Source organism: Cynocephalus volans, chromosome 3, assembly GCF_027409185.1.
Source record: "Cynocephalus volans isolate mCynVol1 chromosome 3, mCynVol1.pri, whole genome shotgun sequence".
NCBI classification, from domain to species: Eukaryota; Metazoa; Chordata; class Mammalia; order Dermoptera; family Cynocephalidae; genus Cynocephalus; species Cynocephalus volans.
In genome coordinates this window covers 71,700,801-71,721,421 of record NC_084462.1, presented here as the reverse complement: position 1 = coordinate 71,721,421, position 20,621 = coordinate 71,700,801, and the positions used below count along the sequence as shown (strand labels likewise).

General features: G+C 52.4%; 1 protein-coding gene across 1 annotated transcript in view; it reads right to left on the bottom strand.

The window, feature by feature from the left end:
- ITGA11 (integrin subunit alpha 11) overlaps window positions 1-20,621 on the bottom strand; it is a 106,328-nt gene that overhangs the window by 3,741 nt on the left and 81,966 nt on the right. Inside the window, exons 15-28 of the mRNA XM_063090032.1 lie at window positions 20,423-20,553; window positions 17,628-17,794; window positions 16,139-16,281; window positions 14,597-14,707; window positions 11,223-11,308; window positions 10,017-10,224; window positions 8,984-9,082; window positions 7,391-7,467; window positions 5,464-5,553; window positions 4,464-4,554; window positions 3,009-3,122; window positions 2,673-2,759; window positions 940-1,050; window positions 724-819 (exon numbers count right to left, since the gene is read on the bottom strand). Coding sequence (XP_062946102.1) covers window positions 724-819; window positions 940-1,050; window positions 2,673-2,759; window positions 3,009-3,122; window positions 4,464-4,554; window positions 5,464-5,553; window positions 7,391-7,467; window positions 8,984-9,082; window positions 10,017-10,224; window positions 11,223-11,308; window positions 14,597-14,707; window positions 16,139-16,281; window positions 17,628-17,794; window positions 20,423-20,553 — 1,611 coding nt within the window. The remainder of the gene's footprint in view (window positions 1-723; window positions 820-939; window positions 1,051-2,672; window positions 2,760-3,008; window positions 3,123-4,463; window positions 4,555-5,463; window positions 5,554-7,390; window positions 7,468-8,983; window positions 9,083-10,016; window positions 10,225-11,222; window positions 11,309-14,596; window positions 14,708-16,138; window positions 16,282-17,627; window positions 17,795-20,422; window positions 20,554-20,621) is intronic.

The window sequence follows — 20,621 nt, the reverse complement described above, 5'->3', positions numbered from 1 at the left end:
ATCTCCCTGGGGTGGGGGTGGGAGTGGGAGTTTACTCTGCATCTGTAACAGGAACACTCACCCTGAACCCAGGCTGGCGTTTCTGGGATGTGGCCAGTTGGGGGCAGCAGTGTCCCACACCCGCTGCCCCAGCTATTTCCACGGGACTGGGCTTTTCCTTAAGACTCAACTTCTCATTGTCACAGGAGAGCATCTCCCAGAGCCTCATCCCTTTCCTGGACCCTGATTTAAGCCAGTGTGGTCTACAACAGTCTGTCCCAATACTGAGCCATCGCCCATGTCACTTGCATCTCGTTAGCTCTGAGGTGTGAATGGCTGGGGAGTAGAGGGGTGGAGCACTCATTCATGCTGCCAGCCTTCCGAATCACAGCCTCACTGCGGGGGTGGGGCAACCAGAGAGCCATCCCGGAGGCACCCCCGGGCCTGGGGTCCAGTTTCAATTTCCTCCCCCTGCCCCATGGGGCAGTTGTGGGGCAGAGAGCCAGAGCCCGGTGCCCTGAGGCATGGGGCAAATGCCTACTTCTGACCCCTCCCCAGTTTTGCCCCCCAAGCCTGTTTGTCTTGCTTTTCTCTTCTCAGATGCTGTACTAACTGCCAACAGGTCTGCCTGTCTTTCTCTTGCTGGAACACATGGGTGGGGTTGCAGGAAAACTCTAGAGGAGGGACAACCCTTTCCCAAGCCTGCTGGGCCCAAGCAGGTCTGCAGGTCCCAGGGGCGCTCACCTGGCGGCTGGGATCCTCCTCGCGGAAGATGAAGGGACTGTGAAACTGTCTCTGCAAGGCGGCGTTGACCGTGATTTTCATAGACTTGTACTTGAGCTGTATGATCAGAGGCCTCATCAGAAGCGGGCCCCTCCCCAGGCAGCCCCAGGTGGCAGACCTCCCAACAGTTACCCCCTTCCCTTTCTTCCTTCCAGCCAAGCGAGGGGCTGTACTTACTGCTTTTAGGGACCTCAGCCACAGGTTCCCCAGCAGGCGGAAACTGATTTCCTGATTGGGGGCCAGCCTCACGTTGCAGCTGATGGAGATTACATCAGAGTTGCTGTGATTCTGAAACAGAAGATGGGTCCCAGGGGTGAGCAGCTGGGCCATGGGGGAGCAGGGGAAGGCAGCCAGCCTGGCTGTGACCTGAGAATGTGAGCAGGAGCTTGGGCCACCAGAGCGATGGTGCAGCTGCACTGCTTGACCAACTGGGATTTGCTCCTGTGGAAGGAGGGGCAGGGGACAGGGTACAGGAGGGAGGCCCAGGGTGGGGGACACATGAGCTGGGGATACCAGGGGATGACTGGAATAAAGATTAAGGATGCTCTATCCAATGCTCCATTTGAAGTTGTGCATAATGATCCAATGAAGTTGTGCATACTCCAGGAACAGAACTTGGGTTCAACATTCGGGAACCTATAAATGTCATCACCGTATAAACAGATTAAAGAGAAAAAGATATGATCACTGCAACAGATGCAGGAAAAATATTTTAGGAAATCCAACTTCTGCTCATGATAAAAACTCCCAGAGGGCTGGCCGGTTAGCTCAGTTGGTTGGAGTGTGGTGCTGATAAGACCAAGGTCCAGGGTTTGATCCCTGTACCGGCCAGCCACCAAAAAACCCACAAAACCCCACAAAAAAACCCAACAACAACAACAAAACACCTCCCAGGGAACTTCCTGAATCTGAGTAAAGGGTATTTATATATAATTAAAAAGCCCTCAGCAAGTATTTTATTTAATAATGAAAAATTTTTAAAAATTTCTTTAAAATCAGGATCAAGACAATCTTGACATTACCATTGCCCTGGAGGTCCTAGCCGGAGCAATACAACAAGAAAACAATTTATAAGGCTTGAATAGAAAAACTAATGTTGATAGAAAACACAAACGAATCTTCAGACCATTAGAATTTATTAGGTTAAAGTTATTTGTGGGGCTGGCTGGTTAGCTCAGTTGGTTAGAGCGCAGTGTTATAACCCCAACGTCAAGGGTTCAGATCCCCATGTCAGCCACCCAAAAAAAGAAAAGAAAAGTTATTTGTGTTGCTGTCTTGAGTCTACCCAAGTCCAAATTTTTGGTAAACCCCACTACATTCACAAAGTGCTTTGTGTGAGGCACTTGTTTGGGGAAATAAAACGAAAACAGCTAAGCTTTCTGTCTGGGTAAGGAATAGTGAGAGCATACTGAGAAATTGGTATCTGGAGGCAGAGGCCACCCTGAGAAGGTAAAACTGGAAACTAGCAGATGTCTTGGAGAGCTGATTCCATCTCTAGGGTCAGGTGGTCAGATGTCTCCAACACAAGCCACACAGCATATATAAGCATGCCATCTGCTTTCTTTCCCTTCTCGCTGCTTACCTGTATCCTGCCAGCCCTTTTAGCCCAGGTGCAAGTCCACTATGCCTGTTCCTTTCTGCTCGCCTGCCTGACACCTACCACAGGCTGTGACCTGGCTGCTCAGGCACTCCCTCTGTGTGTCTGTCTGCCCCATCTCCTGCGAGATGGTGGGCTCACACTGGGCAAGAAGTGTCTTTTCCTCATTCAGTTTCCTTGTGGCTTGAGGCTGGGCACATGCAGGTGATCAATAAGCTCTTATTGGCAAACTATTGGAGCGAGAGAGAAATAGCCCCCAGAGCTCAGGCAGCACCCCTCTAACCCCTTGGCTCCTGGTGCATGGGACACTCACCAGCTGTGGGGCACGGCTCAAGTCCTCCTCTGTGGGGGCAGGCCGGTACTCAGTGCTGTTCCCCCAGATGTTACAGGACGTGTTCACCTATATGGAGGATATCACACACACACACACACACACACACACACACACACACACACAGCCTTACGACCAGCTCTGGCAAGCTCAGCATCCCAGAGATGTTCCCTACATTCTCCTCTTCCTGGAGAAGGCCCAGCTGCTGTGGTCCTGGGAGAAGGGAGCTGGGGTCTAGGAATTTGGGAACACACCTAAGGGGTATGTGTGTCTCCTTCTGGTCCCCTCCCCTGAGCTGGCTCCCGAGGACATCGGTACCTGGTTGGTGAGGAAGTCCCTCAGCATCAGCAGGCGGTTGCCACCCCTGGTGGCAATGGGAACAGTGATCTTCATCATCACCCCGTGGACAGGGAACAAGCCTAGGTTCTGGATCTGTGGCCAGAGAGTGGGAGGTGTCAGGACACCTGGCAGCAGTTGAGGGGGTGGAAAACAAGCAAATGTCTTGGAGGCCTTGTGAGTCGAAGGAGGCAACCAGCCCCTGGGGGTGGCAATCCCCCCAGCCAGGCCTGGGGAAGGCCCACTCAGGCCCCTAGCGTTTTCACTGTAAAAGCTCCAAAGCTTGGCCAAATCATGGCGGGGGCTGCAGGGATGGACGAAAGTGCAAAGAAGTGTGGAAAGGGGATGGGCTGCTGGAGGCCAAGGACAAGTCGGTGGGGGCCATGAGGCTGGAGAGCAGGGGTCACTTCCATTTTTAACTCCTCTGGGCTGTGGGGGGATTTTGGTGAGGCTGGGGTGGTGACAGCAATTAATGTATTATGAGAAATAATAATTAATTGATGAAGGATAAAAATGTGTGACAGTTCACATTCCACTTGTGACACATTTGGTGCCAGAGCAGCAGTGATTACAAGAAGGGCTTTGGAACAAGAAAGATCAGAAATATAACCCTGGGGCTATCGCCATGTATGAGCTGTGTGGCCTTGGGCAGGTTACTAAACCTCTCTTGGACAAGCCACGCAGGGCTCAGTGTGTCTGAAGTCCAATTTCCAGGTGTCACCCTGTCCCCAGCTCTCACCCAGCTGTAGGAGAAGCTGATAAACTCATGGTAGTTTAGGGCTAGGGGAGATCTGGGGCCCACGGTAGCAGAGATTGCTGCATTGCCTCCTAATTCTCTTTCCTCTTCCTTCCTTAGTGGCAGAACCCAAGACAAGGAGCCACATTTCCCAGCCTCTCTTACAGTTAACCACAATGTTCTGGACAATGAGAGGTAATCCACTACTGGGGAGGTTCTGTACCAGGGAGGGGTGTGCTCTTCCCTTCTTTCTTCCTGCTGCCTGGGATAAGAACGTGATGGTTGGCATTGCAGCTATCTTGGATTGTGAGGCACACTTGAGGCTGATAATTTCACACTAAGCATGGTGGAACAGAAGACCCTATCCTGGTGATTTTGTAAAGCTGACGACTCTGGACTTCTTTTATGGGGGAGAGTAAACCCTGGCATATTTAAACCAGTTTTTTTGTACCTAAAAATGTTAGGCAGCCACACCTAATCTTCACTGATACATTGCCCCAGTCCAGCCTGGTTGTTTTTCAGATGAGTACTGAGGCCCAGAGAGGGGAAGTGACTTGCCTAAAGCCACACAGTGAATGTGGCAGGGTTGAGGCTGGACTCCAGGCACTAGCGATGATTCCAAATTCCTCCCCTCCCAAATGGGACCTGGGGGTCCTCAGCTCCTGTTCTTAATTCTGCCCCTGGCTCCCCTCCAGCCTTACCTTGAAAATGCAGTTGAAAGGAGGCCCAGTGCCATCATATCTGTCCAGAGAGCTATTGGGCTTGACCTCGTAGTGGCTCAGGCTGCTGCTCCTGCAGGGACAGAAGACAGGGCCACTGTTAGCTCAGTCAATGTTGGCTAGATGGATAAATGAATAGAAGAAGGAATGGGCATGTGCCTGCCTTTCTTTAGACCACAACAAACAGGTTTCCTCTTGGGCCCCTTGGGAGGATTCTGAGATTGAGCAGGAATAAATGCTGCATTCAGGTAGCAACATCTGCCTCGTGTGTGGGCAGACATGAGTCAGAGGAGCCGGTTATCTGTCACCCTGCCCTAGCCTCTCTGCCCAGGGGTGTGGCTTCTTTTGAACATGACCTTGCCCACTGTGCACCCTTCTAGCCTCTAGGGGTGGCTGGTCATGGAAGGGCCTGAGCTTCCTTTCTGTGTTTGTCATTATGTCCTGACTTCTCCATCTGCCTGCGAGCTCTCAGAGGACAGGGGCTGTTTCGCTCATCAGACTGGGGGCTGGGAGCATACCCAGTGGGGTGAGGGTGGGAGCAGTCTGCCCTGTGGGGAAGAGTGCATTCTCACTGACACTGTTTAGAATTGCTGGTGCAAGGTGATAATAAAAAGCAGATTGACTTTTAGTAGGTCTTGTTACTGTTTTTACATGCTCTACAGACAGTGCACCCACTTATTGCCTGTGCCAGGGGCAGACAGCTCCCACTACCCCTGCCCTCCCCTCTTGCCCCAGCTGGGAGTTACAAGGGGGTGAGGACTTTGTCTCCTCCTTCCTCTACTCTGACAACCCTCCCCACCATGGATGAGGGGGCTGTACTCCCTGACCCACCAGGGATACACCTGGCTCCATTTTGTAGTCTGTCAGTGCTGGGGCTTGGCCTCTGGGGCCTCTGACCCCATTAGGGCCCACCAGAGGGTGCCCCATCTTAGGTCTCACTCCTCCATGCCTCTCTTCTGCAGGACCCCCGAGCCCAGCCCACCTGGTGAAGAGCACCTCGGCCTCATATTTGAGATGGAAACGTAGGAGGGCCATGTTGTCTTCCTTGGTGCTGTCCTGCTCTTCGCTGTCACTGCAGGGAGAGTGAGGCAGCGCGGTCAGGAGCCCACCCTGCCCCTGCCTGGCTCAGCCGTCACACCCCACCGGCTCACTGCAGCAGGAGGCATCCAAGGCAGATTGAGGAAGGAGCATGCTGGCTCATCCAGGGCAGTAAGCACGGGGACAGGCCAGGGAGGGAACCCAAGGAGGCATCTCCTAGGAGAGGAAGGGCCAGGAAGGAGGCAAGGGATGGATCATGTCAACTCTCCCTGCTGCCTTTCCAGGCGCAGCCGTCTGGGCTGGTGTGGGGTCCAGGTAGGACTCTGGACTGGAGTTGGGAGGTCCGTGCTTGGCGTGGACTCTGACCACCTTTGTGACCTTCTCGCTGAGCCCCACCACCTGTCAGATGGGCACATCCTGTGCTGTGCCAGCCTCTTAGGAGCTGTGGGCTGGGGGACCTGACACCTGCTGCCTGCCCTGCCCAGGGAGGGAGGGACAGTGAGGACGTAACCAGGGGCAGCTCCTACCGGCGGCCGCGGGCCCTCTGCTGCTGTGAGAAGGCTGAGAGTGAAATCCACAGACATTTGCAAGGAGTTTTGTCGAATATGCTCGCCTTTATATCTGAGCTTCATGAACTACCAGGGAGAATAATTTCAGAACTAAGAACACGATTTTTGCTTGTTACATACACTAGGTTTTATTCCCCTTGGAAGCCTTACCCCAGGATAGGTGTTTGGTTAGAAAAGGGATTCCTAAAACACACAGACTCTCCCCACGCCCCCTTCTACACACACATAGTTCACAAACACCCACAGCCAAAGACGCTGCTGTGCAAGTGCGTTCATTTTCCCATGAGAACGGGGCTGTTTTCTAAGAGCAGGGAAGAGCATTAAAGAGGCTGAAAAACATGAAGATGTCTTGCAAATTTTGTCAAATCTGAAGTGAGAATTCTACCAAAATGCACAATTTGTTTAACTGTGGCTGGGAAGCAAGCACGTGCCGGTGTGTGGAGCCCAGCCCTCCCGTGACCTCTGACCTGAGTGTGTGTGCACACATGTGCGTGCGCTGGAATGCAGGTGTTTGCTTTGCCTGGAGTGTTTATTTCTCAGCTAAGGATTTTGGCCATTTATAAGGCTCCAGAGTAGACAGAATCCCTCCCTCCTTCTCCACACACAGGCTAATTCTGTGAAAAAGAAAAGTGTGTTTACTACTGACGCAGGGTGATTCACGATGTCAACATATAACACGCTACCGCAGGGAGGCCTGGGAGGAAGGTGGACAGACAGACAGACTCACAGAGAGTGAGAAAAGTTCTCGTAAAATGGAAAAATTTCCAAGGGGAGGGAGGTGACAGGCAGAGCACTGGATGAGGAGAAGGGCAACTAGCGTTCAGCTCCTAGTCGTACTATTTACCTGCTGTGTGTCATTGGGAAACTCACCCCGTCTCTGAACCTCCCTTTTTCTTACCTATAACTTGGAGGGTGGGGTGGGGAATGACCTCTGCTTTGCTGATCCTATGGGGCTGCTGTGAGGACTGACTGACACATTGTATGTATGGTGGTTTATAACTGTAGAGTTTTTAAATAACTGCTCTATAAAGTGCCATACAAAGGTAAGGGACTGGCATCATCACAGTATTTATATCCAAGCTGTTGAAGAATGGAGAATGGTGGCCATGCAGCAGGCAGCAGTTGGCCCACACTTGTGACTGACCCCAGGCCCCACCAGGTTGGGACAGTGAGGGACAGGGCTTGGCAGTGGGATTCAGTGTGGGGAGGGACAGGTGCTAGTGGCAGGATTGGCAGGACGGAGCAAGAGCAGGATGCAGGAATAGCGAGCTGGGAGGGAGAAGAAGCAGGTGTGGCCCTGACCTGCCTGTGGCGAGCTGGATCTCCAGGTGGTGCAGGAAGACGGATTTGCTGAACTCAAAATCTAGACGGAAAGCGACCTGCAAGGAAGTGGTTGCTTGAGCTGGGGCGGTTGGAACTGCACATCTGGGCAGTGCCTGGACCCACCCTGGCCTACCCCCCACAGCCCCCTGCCCCTGGGCTTTGGTGGGCCCTGCTGACCGGGGATGGGCTGGGGAAAGGGAGGACCAGGTGCTGGAGAACATAAGCTGAGCTTGGGGCTGCTGAGGGGGACACAGCCAAAGACAATAGCTCCTGCCATGGGGTGGGTTTCTCAGGGCCAGCCCCCCTGCCTACTCTCTTGTTTTTATGAAAGGCAACTGGAACATAGCCAGTCCAGCTTTACACTCTTTCAGCAGGATTTTCAGGGTGGAGGGGCCTTGATGGCAGGAGGGGAGATGACTGTCACTACACACTGCAGGACAGGGGCCGCCTTGTCTGCTCCTTGTTTTTGTGTCCGGGTGGGGAGTGGGGTGAAGACGGGGCCCTCCAGCAGGTCAATAAGGCATCTGCCTCCTTGTCCAGCAGCCCTCCCGCCACACTACTCCCCTTGCCCTTCACCCAGGGGTGGGGCAGGGATCCCCGACTGTGGCCTTAGACATCTGACTCCCCTCCCCACCCCAGGGGCATTACTGGGGCTTTGCACAGACTCCTTCTGCTCTCCCCAGGTCTGATTCTCCTGCAGTTTCCCTGGAGACTTCAGGGGCCCCTTCCCCCAGGGAGTGGCTGGGGGTGGGTGGGGAAGCTTGTGTTCTCTTCCCCCATGTCCTCACTGCAGAGCTCCTGGGCTTGTCGGTGCCTTGATCTGGAAACTACACCCTTGACTTATTCTCACTGGGGAGGTTCTTTCCCAAGGAGCCCTAATCCCTGGCCCCATTTCTGCCCCCTTCCCCAGCCTTGCGGACCCTACTCCTGGGAAAACTGCTGCTGTCTAACTGGCTCCTGCCCCAAGCTCCTCTCCCTCTGATTGCTATTTACAAGCAGCTTGGCCTCAATTAGTTCTTCTGCTCCAGAAACTTGTGTGGCTGCCCACTGCCCAGGGCTGGTGGCCAAACACCCCCCATGACCAACATCTACCTCCTTCTCCCTTCCTAGCTGCCGTGCTTCTCCGTGCACAGACCTTCTTCTCACTTGTGCTCTTATGCACACGGTCAGTAGGTGCTCAAGAAATGTGTTTCCTCTCCCCGTCCCTCCCCATACACAGCCTGGTGGCAGAGGCTGAAAATGTGAAAAACTGGTGAGGACAAAGCACAGTGGGATCAGACAAGAGGTGGTGGGAGAGTGGTGGGGTGGGAGTGGGAGCCCTCTGAGGTACAGGGGGCCTGTGTTCTCCTGGGGTGGACTGCTAGCCCTGGGGATGTTTCACTAATAAGGTCATTTGAAAGTCATTTCATGGGAGAAAAACTGAGTGTACTTAAAAGCCACCCTCAGGCGTCTCCACCCCTCCCTAGTCTTCTCTGCTCACTTCCCTTGCTCGTGCCTCCCTGGGCCTCCCAGTGCCCACCCTTGTCCCTTCCCCCCGCCCTGTGCCTTCCTCACACTGCCCCCAGCGTCAACCTTGGCCTTGGCCCGAAAGAAGGGGTAGCTGACATTGCAGACTTTCTTGTGGAGTCTCCTCTCCTCGTTCACGCACTCGATGCTGCCGTCGGAGTCCTCCTGGGGGTGGGTGGGGGACATCACAGCAGTAGTTAGGCAGGGCCTGAGACCCACATCTGGAGTCACTCTCCCTCGTCTGCCCCTCCCCACCCCCAAGGCCACCCCATCCCCACTGCCCATGCTGAAGCCTGGAGCACAGGTCTGACCTCTGGGACCACAGAGGTCCCAGAGTCTGGGGTGAGGCTTGGTTCATGGTGCCCGGCATGACTCAAGGGCGGAGACGCACTCGGTGGCTGCCGGGTTGTGGAGAGAATGGGCAGGTGCTCATGTACATGCTTTGTCCCTCCCTCTGGAGCAACTAAACGTGGGATTCATTATCCCATCTGCAGGTGGGGACGCTGAGGCCCAGAGACGGGAGGTAAGGTTGGCAGCAGACTCCTGAGCCCGTGCCCTTCCCCCTGCAGGTGGAGGAGGAGACTCTGGTCTGCAGCTATTCTGCTCCCTCTGGCTTTGCGGCCCTTTGAGTGAACGCACATCTTCCCGTCAGAAGGAATGGAAAGGATCTCTCTGAGCATGGCCTTGCATGGCTTTGTAATCCGGAAAATCAGTGAGCAGGTGGTGGGCTGACCTCCTGGTGAGGGCTGGGAGGGGTTTTTCTGGGGCTCTATTCCACCTCTCTCCAGGGCAGGGCTTGCTCCCTGGGTCAGAGAGCTCTCCCCAAGCCTTGGCTTTGGCCATTGGGCAGGTGGAGAGGCAGCAGCTCCAACACCCCCAACCCTCCTGCCACTGTCTAGTGCAGGACTCTAAACACACTGCTGGCCACTGAGAAAAGGGTGGCTGAGCTTAAGGGGGAAACACCACCAGGCTGCCCTGGCCTGTCTGAGCTGGGGCCCCCGCTGGGCTGGCACGAGTGTCCCCTCAGCACAGGCCCAGACAGAAAGGATCCTTCCCTGTCCTTCACTCAGGCAGTCCCGGCAGGCCGTGGAGGTCTTACCTTCTGGATCAAGCTGGCAAACTGCAGATTTGCTGACTGTGAGATATTTAGGACTGTGCTGTAGGCGTTCTCGCCCCTGTTCTCCAGCACGGCCTCCACCGCCACCCGCCGGCGCATGCTCTCTATGATGAAAACCGTGGTGTCAAAGGACAGTGTGTATGCGGAGCAGTCCTGCGCTGGCTTCCGCAGCACCCTCTGGCAGTACTCCCTGTGGGAAAGAGGCCACCAGGGATCAGGCGGACGAAATGGGGTATGCAGGGGCAGAGCAGAGGTCCAGGGTTGGAGCAGAGAGATGGGTCTGGGACACTTGGCTGGCCTCTGCCCATGGAGGTGGAGAAGAAGGGAAATAGATGGCAGGGCTGGAAAGAGCTCACCCACCAAGAACACGTCCTGTCCCCAAAGCCCCTGGTCTCCCCACCACAGATTGTACTCTCCCCTGAACCCAGAGCTCTTATTTGGCCTTACTACTCATGTGTTATGTCTTTATTCATCATGTTTCCCTTTTGGCCTTGGCTGCCAGAAAGCTCAGAGCTAAATGTAGATACAATTCTAATTATTAACCTAGATGGCTAGAATATTTGCTTCTTCATTTTTCTACAAGGTTTGGATGTGCTATTTCTATTTATTGTCTATGTCATGGTATATATATCTTCTATCTAAATTATCTCATAGTTAGATAAAAGTTGAACATAAATTATTGGAAAATATACAGATTTAAAATAGACTGTTCCTTATTTTTCCTTGTATGCTAGTTTGTTTCTTCCAGTCTAGCATCTTTCCATCAGAAGGATTGGGAAGCCCAGGTGCTCAGCCAATGGACCCTAGAGGTCACCTAGTCTGAAAATTGGAGGACGAGCACACAGAACTCCAGGTCCCCTGTCTCTGCCTTTTATCTGTTTTGCAGTGTGGGCTCTAAAGAGAGGGTTCCTCTTCTAGACAACGTTTGAGGAGATTGCATTAGACTAGTAGCATTCATTTTACAGAGGAGGTAACTGAGGCCCAGAGAGGAGAGAGAACTTGCCTGAGGTCACACAGGAGTTAGAGGCAGAGACTGGGCTAGAACCCAGGCTCCCAGTTTAGTGTTTGATCCATGCTGCCTATGAGAAAGACATGCAGGAAATCGTGAGAAAGACAAGCAGGGAGACCCAGAGTTTCCAGCAGCAAAGGGGGAGGGGTCAGAGTGGGGGTGGAGAGGAGACAACTCACATGGCTGTGGGCAGGTCGCTCCGGGCATCCAGCACGAGGTCAGGGACACAATGCTCATCCTCATTGCAGCCGTTCCAGAAGGGCACCTGGGCCAGGGAGAGCCAGGTATGGGTGGCTGGATGGGGGACCCGCAGCCTCCAGCCTTCATCTTTGCTGCGGGCTGCCCCTCCCCACAGAGCACACAGGCATCTGTCTCTCCCACACTAGACATGGGCTCTGTCTTTTCTGCCCTTTCCCCAGACACCACACTGCTTTTCCTCAGGAGTTTGCATAGATACTTCCCTGTTTAAAACATGACTCAAAACTGAGCTCCTGTAGGGTCCCCTTCAGTTCTTAACCAAGCTGGTAGCACAGAACTCCCCACTACCCAGCAAAGCAGTTCTGGCCAACATTTACTGATAATCTACTGCGTGTGGGGCAAGGTCTTTGGTCCTGGGGATATCAGAAGGAAGATCCAGCTTTTGCCATCAGCTCATGGGGAAGATTGATGTGTGAACAAATAACTACAGTGTAACATGTGCAAAAACCCAGAAAAGTAAAAATATGTATGAGGAATAGAAGAGGCAGAGGAAAGAAACAGTTATTTTGGCTGGTCAGAGAAGCCTTCAAGGAAGTGACAGTAGATCAGAGTTCTGAAGGATGATCCAGTTTACTGGGTGGACCAGGGGGAGCCCATAAGAAAGCATAAGGCTGTGCAAAGGTCCTGAGGCAGAAGTGGGCACGGTGAGTTTGGGAAATATGGGTAGTTCACTGTTGCTGTAGTAAGAAACTGGGTGGAGATGAAGAGACAGGCAGGGGACAGTTCTTACAGGGCCTCAGGGTCATGCCTTGCAACTAATAGGAGTCACCAAATGCTTTAGGCAGGGGAGTGTCCTGCCTGACATGCCAATTGAAGGCTCCCTCTGGCTGCCTTCATCATGGACTGGAAGGGTCAAGGCTAGAGGTTGCTGCAACATTCAGGCAAGCAATGATGATGGCATCAGTGTGGTATTGGGTGTGGGAAGGAGAAAACAGGTTAATGACCTCAAGTGGGATGATAGGGCCTGGAAGTTGTCATGGCTAAGGGAGAAAGGGGCCCAGGTGTTGGCCGAGTTTCTTTTTCAGGTGTCTGGAAGGATGGGCATGCCATTCATTTATAAATGCAGGGGTTAAGCTGAGGGGTTCAGTTTGGGGGCATTTGCATTTGTAGTGCTTGTGGCCCATCAGGGGGAGATGCTCAGCAGGCAGCTGGATATTCAAGCCCGGAGCTGAGGGGCATTAACTGTCACAACACAGCCCAAACCCAGGGGAGGGAAACAGGTGTCACAAAGGCCAAACATATTTTAAATTCATTAACTTTTCTCAAAGAGCTCTCCAGCCCTCATTCAGACTCACGTGCCCTTACTTTTGGAGTGTTTCTATCAAGCACACCCCTCAGCATGGTATATTTGCAGCTAGAAGCAGGCATATTGCAATGGCAGCCAACGAAGACAACAGCAAAGCCATATGAAAGTGGGCAGAGAGGGGCCATTCAGTATAGGGACACAGTTCAAGATGGGACTTCACCGTATTGTAGCACTGATGTTTATCCTGGTGAGTTCGAGTCTCCAGTAAAATACTCCCTGCCCCTGCCCAGCATACTGTTTAAGAAGTTTGAAAACTATATAATAATCCTCAGAAAAATTTCTCTCCAGCTGATTAAACAGAATAATTTAACGTGATAAGCAAGTGTTGTCCTCAATTATATGGAATGGCTCACTCCACCAAGAAGCCAGGTATTAAAACAGTGCTGGGCGTTTAGTCGATGCTAAGTAAGAATTTATAGAAGTGATGGGAAGAATGTTTCTAGATGGGGCTAGAAATCCAGATTAATAAGAATTTTTAGAAATTTAGCTGCTATGCAGAGCCCTCCATAAAATGCCCCAGACTCTCTTTTTAAGCTGTTTCTCACCTTTTCTTCACATATCCCTTCATCCGACTTTTTCTCTTTTCCATGCCTTGGTTATACTGTCAGCTCTCCTGGAATAAAGGCCTATCCTCCCCATCTCTGCATGTCTGAATTCTGTACATCCTTTTGCGTCCAGCCGAAAGCCACCTCCTCCAGTAAGTCCCCTGCCCTGTCATCTGATTGCTTGATTATATGAATACTTCCTCTGAACTCACTCCTGTCTTCAAACTATGACTCTTATCACCACCTTGCACTGATATCACCAGTGTCTGAGCAGAGACTACCCTGCATTTTAATCTGAGTAGTGGGCTTCAACATGCTTGTAGAATGAGTGACATGTATTCCTTCATTTGCTATAGTGGCTTTGTAATCACTGTGATGGGAAAAAATATTAATGACTTAGTGTGCCCAGCTTTCTTCCTATCCTGGCTCACTGAAGAAGATTCCAACTTTGCCAGCCCAGTGAAACAGACTTGGAAGAAAAGGCGGAAGGTGTGAAGGACCAGGGTTGGGCAGTGGAATGTGGGAGGTCTGCAGAGAGGAATGTGGAGGAGCTGTGGGGGATGGTGGTCATGAATGAGAGAAGAGGGGATTTAAAGCAGCACTGCTGTTGACTATACAGTCCTGTGGTGGTGCTGGAGAAATCCAAGGGCAAACTTCAGTAATTCTGAAACCGTTTGCTGGCTGGACTGTATATCATTCATAGAGACATTGCTCAGCAACTGGACCTCACAGGTCATGGCTTAAGAGCACAGTAGTATGTCTTAGAGTTGTTCCTAAATCCTCAAGGTTCAGGCATTAGATATCCATGTTACAAATTGCCAGCTCTCCCCAGAGAGTTGATAACAGTCTGACATTTTCTTTGAGTGGGATTTATATGGAGTTGAAGATGCAGGGAGCATCTGAGAGTTAAATACCAGAAAATTCGAATGCCCCTAGAGCCAGGGATTAGAAAATATGGTGGAGGGAGGGGGAGCATAGCCAATGATGAGGCTAAAATACACTTCTTTCTGGAATACTTAGAAGCGGGCTGGAACATTGTCTGGTAATCAGTTAGTTAGTCATTCAACAAGCAGAAGATCAGGCGGTAAGTGGTTGAATCACTCTCTCTAGCCTCCATGTCCTTATCTGTAAAGGAGGGAGGCGGGTGATTGAGATCTCAGGTCCCTTCTGGTCCTGTGATTTTCTGTATTTCTCTAGCACCTACTCAGGGCTTCCCTGTGCTTTGGATGTGGGGGAACCTCCAACAGGAGAAGGCCCGGTCCTTACCCTCAAGGAGTTGTTCTGCTAATACTCAGCTGGGGCCACGAGGGAAGGAGCCCCGTTGTGGGTTTGCTGGGACAGGAGGTGGGAAGGCGTGGCAGGGGAAGGTCTGGGCTATGGGGAGGCGGTGGGGCTGCGGGTGGGGTTTGTGCCAGAGGTGCGTGCCCCGCATGCCAGCATGTACCGAGACTCTGAGGGTAGTGGGCCAGCCGTCGTCTAGCATGGGGCCGTGCTCGGGGTCCTCCAGGGAATACTCAACCGAGAAGGTCACTGGCTTCACGTAGTCAGCAGTGTCCTGTGGGGGAGATGAGGGAGGGGTGAGGTAGGAGACAGGAGCATTTTCTGGGCCAAGACCCCTGACACTGAGATACAACTTCCACTTTTCTAAGTAGGGCAGCTGCCCTAGAGGCCTTTCAGAAGAGTCTGCGGTGGGAGGAGGTTCCTGGTAGAAAGAGTGTGCCACATGGAAAGGGACCTCAGCTTATGCCAACCCGGCTGCCTGGACATTTCACCAAGCTCCTGCTCATCCTTCAGGGCTGGGCTCCCATCACCCGATACCTCGGCGCCCAGGAAGCCTGGCAGGACTGACCCCCTCCCCCCTGCCCTCCGCCCCATTTAGACCTGTTACTGTCACTTCTCATGAGGCATTTGAGCCATCTGACAGTGCCAGAAGCCTCTTAGCACAGTCCTACCAATGGGATTAGGCTTCCTAATGTTGAATGAGTGAACAAACACATGAACAGGTTAGGGGCGATTCAGGTGGGTCCTGAGTACAGACAGTAAATGAAGGATGCTCAGAGCTGCCTAAAAATCCTCCCCCACGGAACCTGCAAATCCCAACATGAGTGGCTTCTTTGTGTTAGGACAGCAGCTCTCCAACCTGAGCTGGCATCAGAATTCCTGGGGCCCTATCAACACACAGGGTGCTGGGCCCCCACAGAGTTTCTGAGTTTGTAGGTCTGGGATGGGGCTTGACAATGGGCATTCCTAACAAGTTCTCGGGTGAGGAGGCCGCTGCGGGTGCCGGGCCTCACTGCGAGGACCACTGCACACGCTTATCAGAAGAGGCAGCACAGGACTTCTCTGACCTCTGGCCATCGAACAGCCAGGGCCAGCTGGGCTCTGAGTGTCCCTGCTTGCATCTCTGGAGCTGGGGCCATGGCCAGGGTATTTGGTGTTTCTGAATGGAGGGGAACTTTTCCTCTTTCTTGGCCATAAAATGGGCACCAGGATACTACCCTCTCCCGACACCCCTCTGTTCCTCCTCCCAGCTTATCCATGCCACTGCCCACCTTACCTGGTCTTTGTTTCCAGCTGAGGCCTGCTTATCCCTCCTTTTGGAGACATGGCCCCCATGGGTGGACCCCAGTTCTCTCTGCTAGACCTCAATGTACCCACCTCCCTCCTTAGATTTCATCCCCTGCTTAGTGAAACCCTGAGCTTCTGAGAGCTGGGGAAGAAGGGGTTTTGGAAGAGGGTACAGTGGCGTGGTAAGCAGTGTGTCCCAGTAGCCTTTTCTCTGGGGCATGAGGTGGGGTATGGGGTGGCCAAGGTCCAGAACACTGTCCTGCCCCCCTCTGTCTGGCCTCCAGAGGTCTGCTGGGGGCTCAGAACCAGCCTGGCATCAGCTGGGTTCTCGCCTCTCCCATGGCAGGTGCCTCCTCCAGTTTTGTGTCCCCACCCTGTAGGAGCCTGGGCTTTGCTGACGGCTGGGCATCAGGCTCACCAGGACATGAAAGTTGATCCTTTCACAGTGCTCCTGGCTGGAGGAGAGCAGGACAGCCCTGTTGGTGAATCGGTCCCCACCCTCATCCAGGTGGGCCCGCGGTGTGTACCGTCTCTCGTCCATGGTGGCATTGTATCTGATGCCTGGAGGAGGACAGAGGGCAAGAAGGTGAAGCCCCATTCCCACCCAGACTGTTTGCCTCTCTTTTAAGATGCCTCTGGGAAGTCTGCCTCCTCCAGGAAGCCCCCCAGGCTGTCTAGGAGAGAGCTGCTCCTCTCCTCTCACGAGCTGGGAAACTCCCATGCAAAGAGCAGGTGACTGCACAAGAAAGGGGAAAGGAAGGGAGCAAAGAGGAGAGGGAGACAGGGGGAGGAGGAGGAAAGGGAGGGGGAAGGAAGAGAGAAGACAGGTTGAGTGGGATCCCCACTGAGCCCCTGCTGGTGTCAACTGCACCTTCCCTGCCCCGCCCTCTCCTCTAGGATCCCTGTTAGGGCTGGTTCCTCTCACACTAGGCCCTCCCCACCAGCTCCTCAAACCTGTGACTTTGTTTTGGGGTTTAAGGCCTGCAGCCTCCTCCTCTTCAACTAGGACAATCTTTTGCCAATACTAGGAAAGGCTCAGTCCCTTCTGTACCCCAGCCAGTCTCCTCTGGGTGCTCCAGGTCCTTGCATCTCTCTTCTTTCTTTTTTTTTTTTTTGGTGGTTGGCTGGTACAGGAATCCAACCCTGGACCAGTATTATCAGCACCATGCTCTAACCAACTGAGCTAACCAGCCGGCCTTCACAGATGGAAGTCCAAAGAGACAGGCGCAGCCACCCAGGCCCTCCTCTGCTCTCATCTTCCCCCTGAGACATCCTTCTCTCCTTTGGTTCTGCTTCTTAGCTGAGATGCTATCTGTAGTCTCCACTTCCTGTGCTGGCTGATCCAGGTCCCAGAACCTGCAGCCATCACTTCCTGGGCCGCCTGGGACCAGGGCTGTCATGAGCAGGTGTCTGTCTTTGGCCTTAGCTGGAAGGGATGGGCCTGCAGGGGGAGACTGCCCTGTCCAGACTCATACCCACTTCTGAGCGGTGACACTGCTACCGGGGGCTCATCTGTCTGGCCCCTGGTTTCCCCCTCTGCTGGGCTCCTGGGCCTGACTCTTCCTCTGCATCCAGGCTAACTTCTGGGTTTCCACACCCCAGTTTGCTCCACTGCCTTCAGTCCCATGTTCTGACCCAAACACTGCACCTGGACTATTTCCTTCTTCCCCTGACCTCTCACTTGTTGGTCACCCTGCTCACTGCCATCTTTGCCCTGGCAAGATATCCCCTTCGACCCTTGGAACTAGAGCATCGAATGGGCATCCAGCAGTCATCCAAGGTGGCTCTCGGTGTGACCTGGCACTTAGACACCATTTCAGGGAAAGCCCAGGCGTGGAAACAGAGTGATCGCATGTCCACAGGAAAGACTGGAGCTGGGGGGTGTGGGATGGAAAGGCCTGGTTTACCGACAGTTGCTGTTTGGAAATGGGATGCCAGGAAGACGGGCGTGAAGCAGAGGAAGGCGGCCAGGCAGGTGGCGTCCCTGCCGCTGCGCTTGCAGTCCCGGTGGAAGATGTTGATCTTAGATGGCTCGAAGTGGAGGCTGGCATTGATCTGAACCACGGGGCGGGACCTGCCGGAGACGGGCCGGTGAGCTGGGGTGCGGCAGGGGCGCGGGCCGCCCTGCTGTGACCAAGAAGGAAAGGTGGAAGCACAAGCTGCAAAACCATCACTAGAGGGTGGGGGAGGGAGGGTGAGGTGGGAGGCAGGGAGGAGCTCTGGATGTCAAAGGATTGGGCAAAACAAGCAAGGTGGATGAGGGCTCAGCAACCGCACAGCCCCTCGAGGCAGCCCTTCCTCAGTTCCCCAGGGGCTGTACTTGCTGCAGACCTGACTGGCTTCCTCTTGCCCCCTCAGCGCCTGTTATAGCAGTGGTTCCTGGATGTACATTAGAATTAACTGGAGAGCTTTAGACAAGCCTGCTGCCTAAGCTGTACCCCAGGCCAAATTAAATCAGAATCAGGCATTAATACATTTTAGATGAAATTTTAATACGTTTGCACATCCTCTAGGGCTCTTGTTAAAATGCAGATTCTGATCCAATAGGTTGTCACAGGTTCTGCATTTCTAACAAGCTCTCAGGTGACGCTGATGCTCCGCAGACCACACTTTGAAGAGCAAGGTCTGAAAGCTCCCCAGGTGATTCCAACGTGTGGCCAAGTAGAGAACCACTGTTCCAGGGATTCCCCACCCATCCACCCCGACACTGTCCCACTTAGGTAGCCAGGGAAGTACTACAAATTTAATCTTATATTGATCTAAACATAATTATTAAAGAAAACTATTGCCTCTCCAAACGATGCATTTATATGAAAAGAAATAGGTGCAGTGTGATTAGATGTGTCAGAGTTTTGATGTGACGGTCTGTGCCAATACTCTGCTCTCCCTCACTCTCTGTGCTGTAGAGTGAACGGGTGGATTTGGATCTTGGCTCCATTGGTTCTTCACTGGACTGGCGGGTCCCGTGACCTCTCTGATGGGATGGTGAGAATCAAAGGAGGTGAGTGAGAATATCCTTTGACAGTGTGGAGTGCTGTGTGAATATCACAGGTTCCATCAGTGGTTCTCAAACTTGTCTGCCCATTGGAATCACCTGGAGAATTTTAAAACTAGAGTTTACATCTGATTCTCTTGGTGTGTGTATGCTTGTGTATATCTTTGTTTCCTGTAAAGAAGTTTATGTGTCCCCCTAAACACTTGCTAGGCCACGTCTACCCCCTACCTGGGCCTTGGTTGCACGTCTGTTTTCCTGGCTGGCACCCACACAGTGAATGCCTTTACCATGCTTTTCAAGCCCAGGCTGCGATTGCTGCTGTCACCACCACCAGAGACCTAAGAAGAGCCCCCACATCTGGCACAGACCTTCAGAGAGAGACAGACCATGTGCCTACGCACTGGCTGGGCTGGAACTGCAGAGACGCTGGCTTTTCCGTGCTGCTTAGAGGGCCAGGGGACACCACTAGAAGTGTGGGGCAGTGGATGCTTTGACCACAGCAAACAGGGGGTCTGAAGGAGCCAGCAGGTATGCTGCTCCTCCGTTGTCCCCTGCAATGGGCGGTCTTAAGCACCTCTCTGGAGATGCTGAGATGCTGAGCATGGTGCCACTCTGATGGGGAAGCTGGCTGGCTCAACTGTGCACCTCTTGTATCTGCTCGCCTCCTGTCCTGCTGCCCTTCTGCTTCTGGGATTGAACCTGCTCCCAAAGCTTGCACACAGAAGCTCCTGCCTCAGGCTCTATTTTCTAGGAAATGAAGACATTTCCCCATTGGGTCATAATATTCTTGAGGACCAGGAGTACATTTTCTCCTCTTTTATTCTCCCTCTGAAGTCATATGACATCTCTGTTTAATGCCTTTTAAAAGTTATATGAAAAATATGATTGCATTTCTATAAAATTATATGCAGGAGGAAAAATGTTTGGGAGGAAACATGCCCATATGTTAATAGTGGTAATGTTGAGGTGATGGAACCCTGAGGGATTTTTTTCTTTATTGTACAAATTTTCTGTAAATTATTGTATGTATGATAAAAATCTAATTAACATATACGAAAAAAGCTCAAATTAAAAATTTTTTGGCTAAAAGTAGCCAACACATGGTAAAACATATGGGCTTTAAGAAAGCATTAAAATAAGGCCCTGAGCAAAGGAAGCAAGAAGTCAGAGGGGGTTTGGAGGAAAGAAATCTCTGTATCACATAAACATTCTTTCACGCTAGGGGAGAGAAAAGATCCTCCAGCTGGTAAAAATATGCTCAACTTGCCCCTTTAAGAAGCTTGAAAATCTGAAATGGAAGAAATGCCCAAGTAGCCAAAACTTTTAGGGCAAATTCAAGAGGGGCTTTTGGACATTAAATTGTTCTAAAGTCTTAGAAATCTATTGAAAAGAGGGATTTGGATATCAAGATAAATTTTACAGTGATTTCGTAAAAAGGAAATTTGTAATCAAGATGGGATAGGAACAGGGTGAGTTTGGCTGACAATGGCAAATGGCAAAGACAAAGATCCTGAAGCATATCTTTGAACACTTTTTTTTTTGGTGGCTGGCCAGTACGGGGATTTGAACCTTTAGACCTTGGTGTTATCACACCATGCTCTAACCAACTGAATAACCAGCCAGCCCAGCTGAAGCATATGTTTAAAACTCTCTATCCATCATGATCCTCAGGAGAGCCCTAAAGTCAGGAAAAGTGGGGGAACCAACCACAAAAGCACAGCGTTGCCAAGGGCGCCCACGGCCAGGTCGACAAGCCCATCCTCATTGAGGTCCAGTTGTCCATGGATGCTGCAGCCAAAATACTGGAGGCCGGGAGCCAGCTCTGACGCGGCGATTCTCTGCAGGGAGTGGAAAGAAAACCAGGCTGTGCACTATGAGCACATGCAGGGCAGGGCAGCCCCAAGGG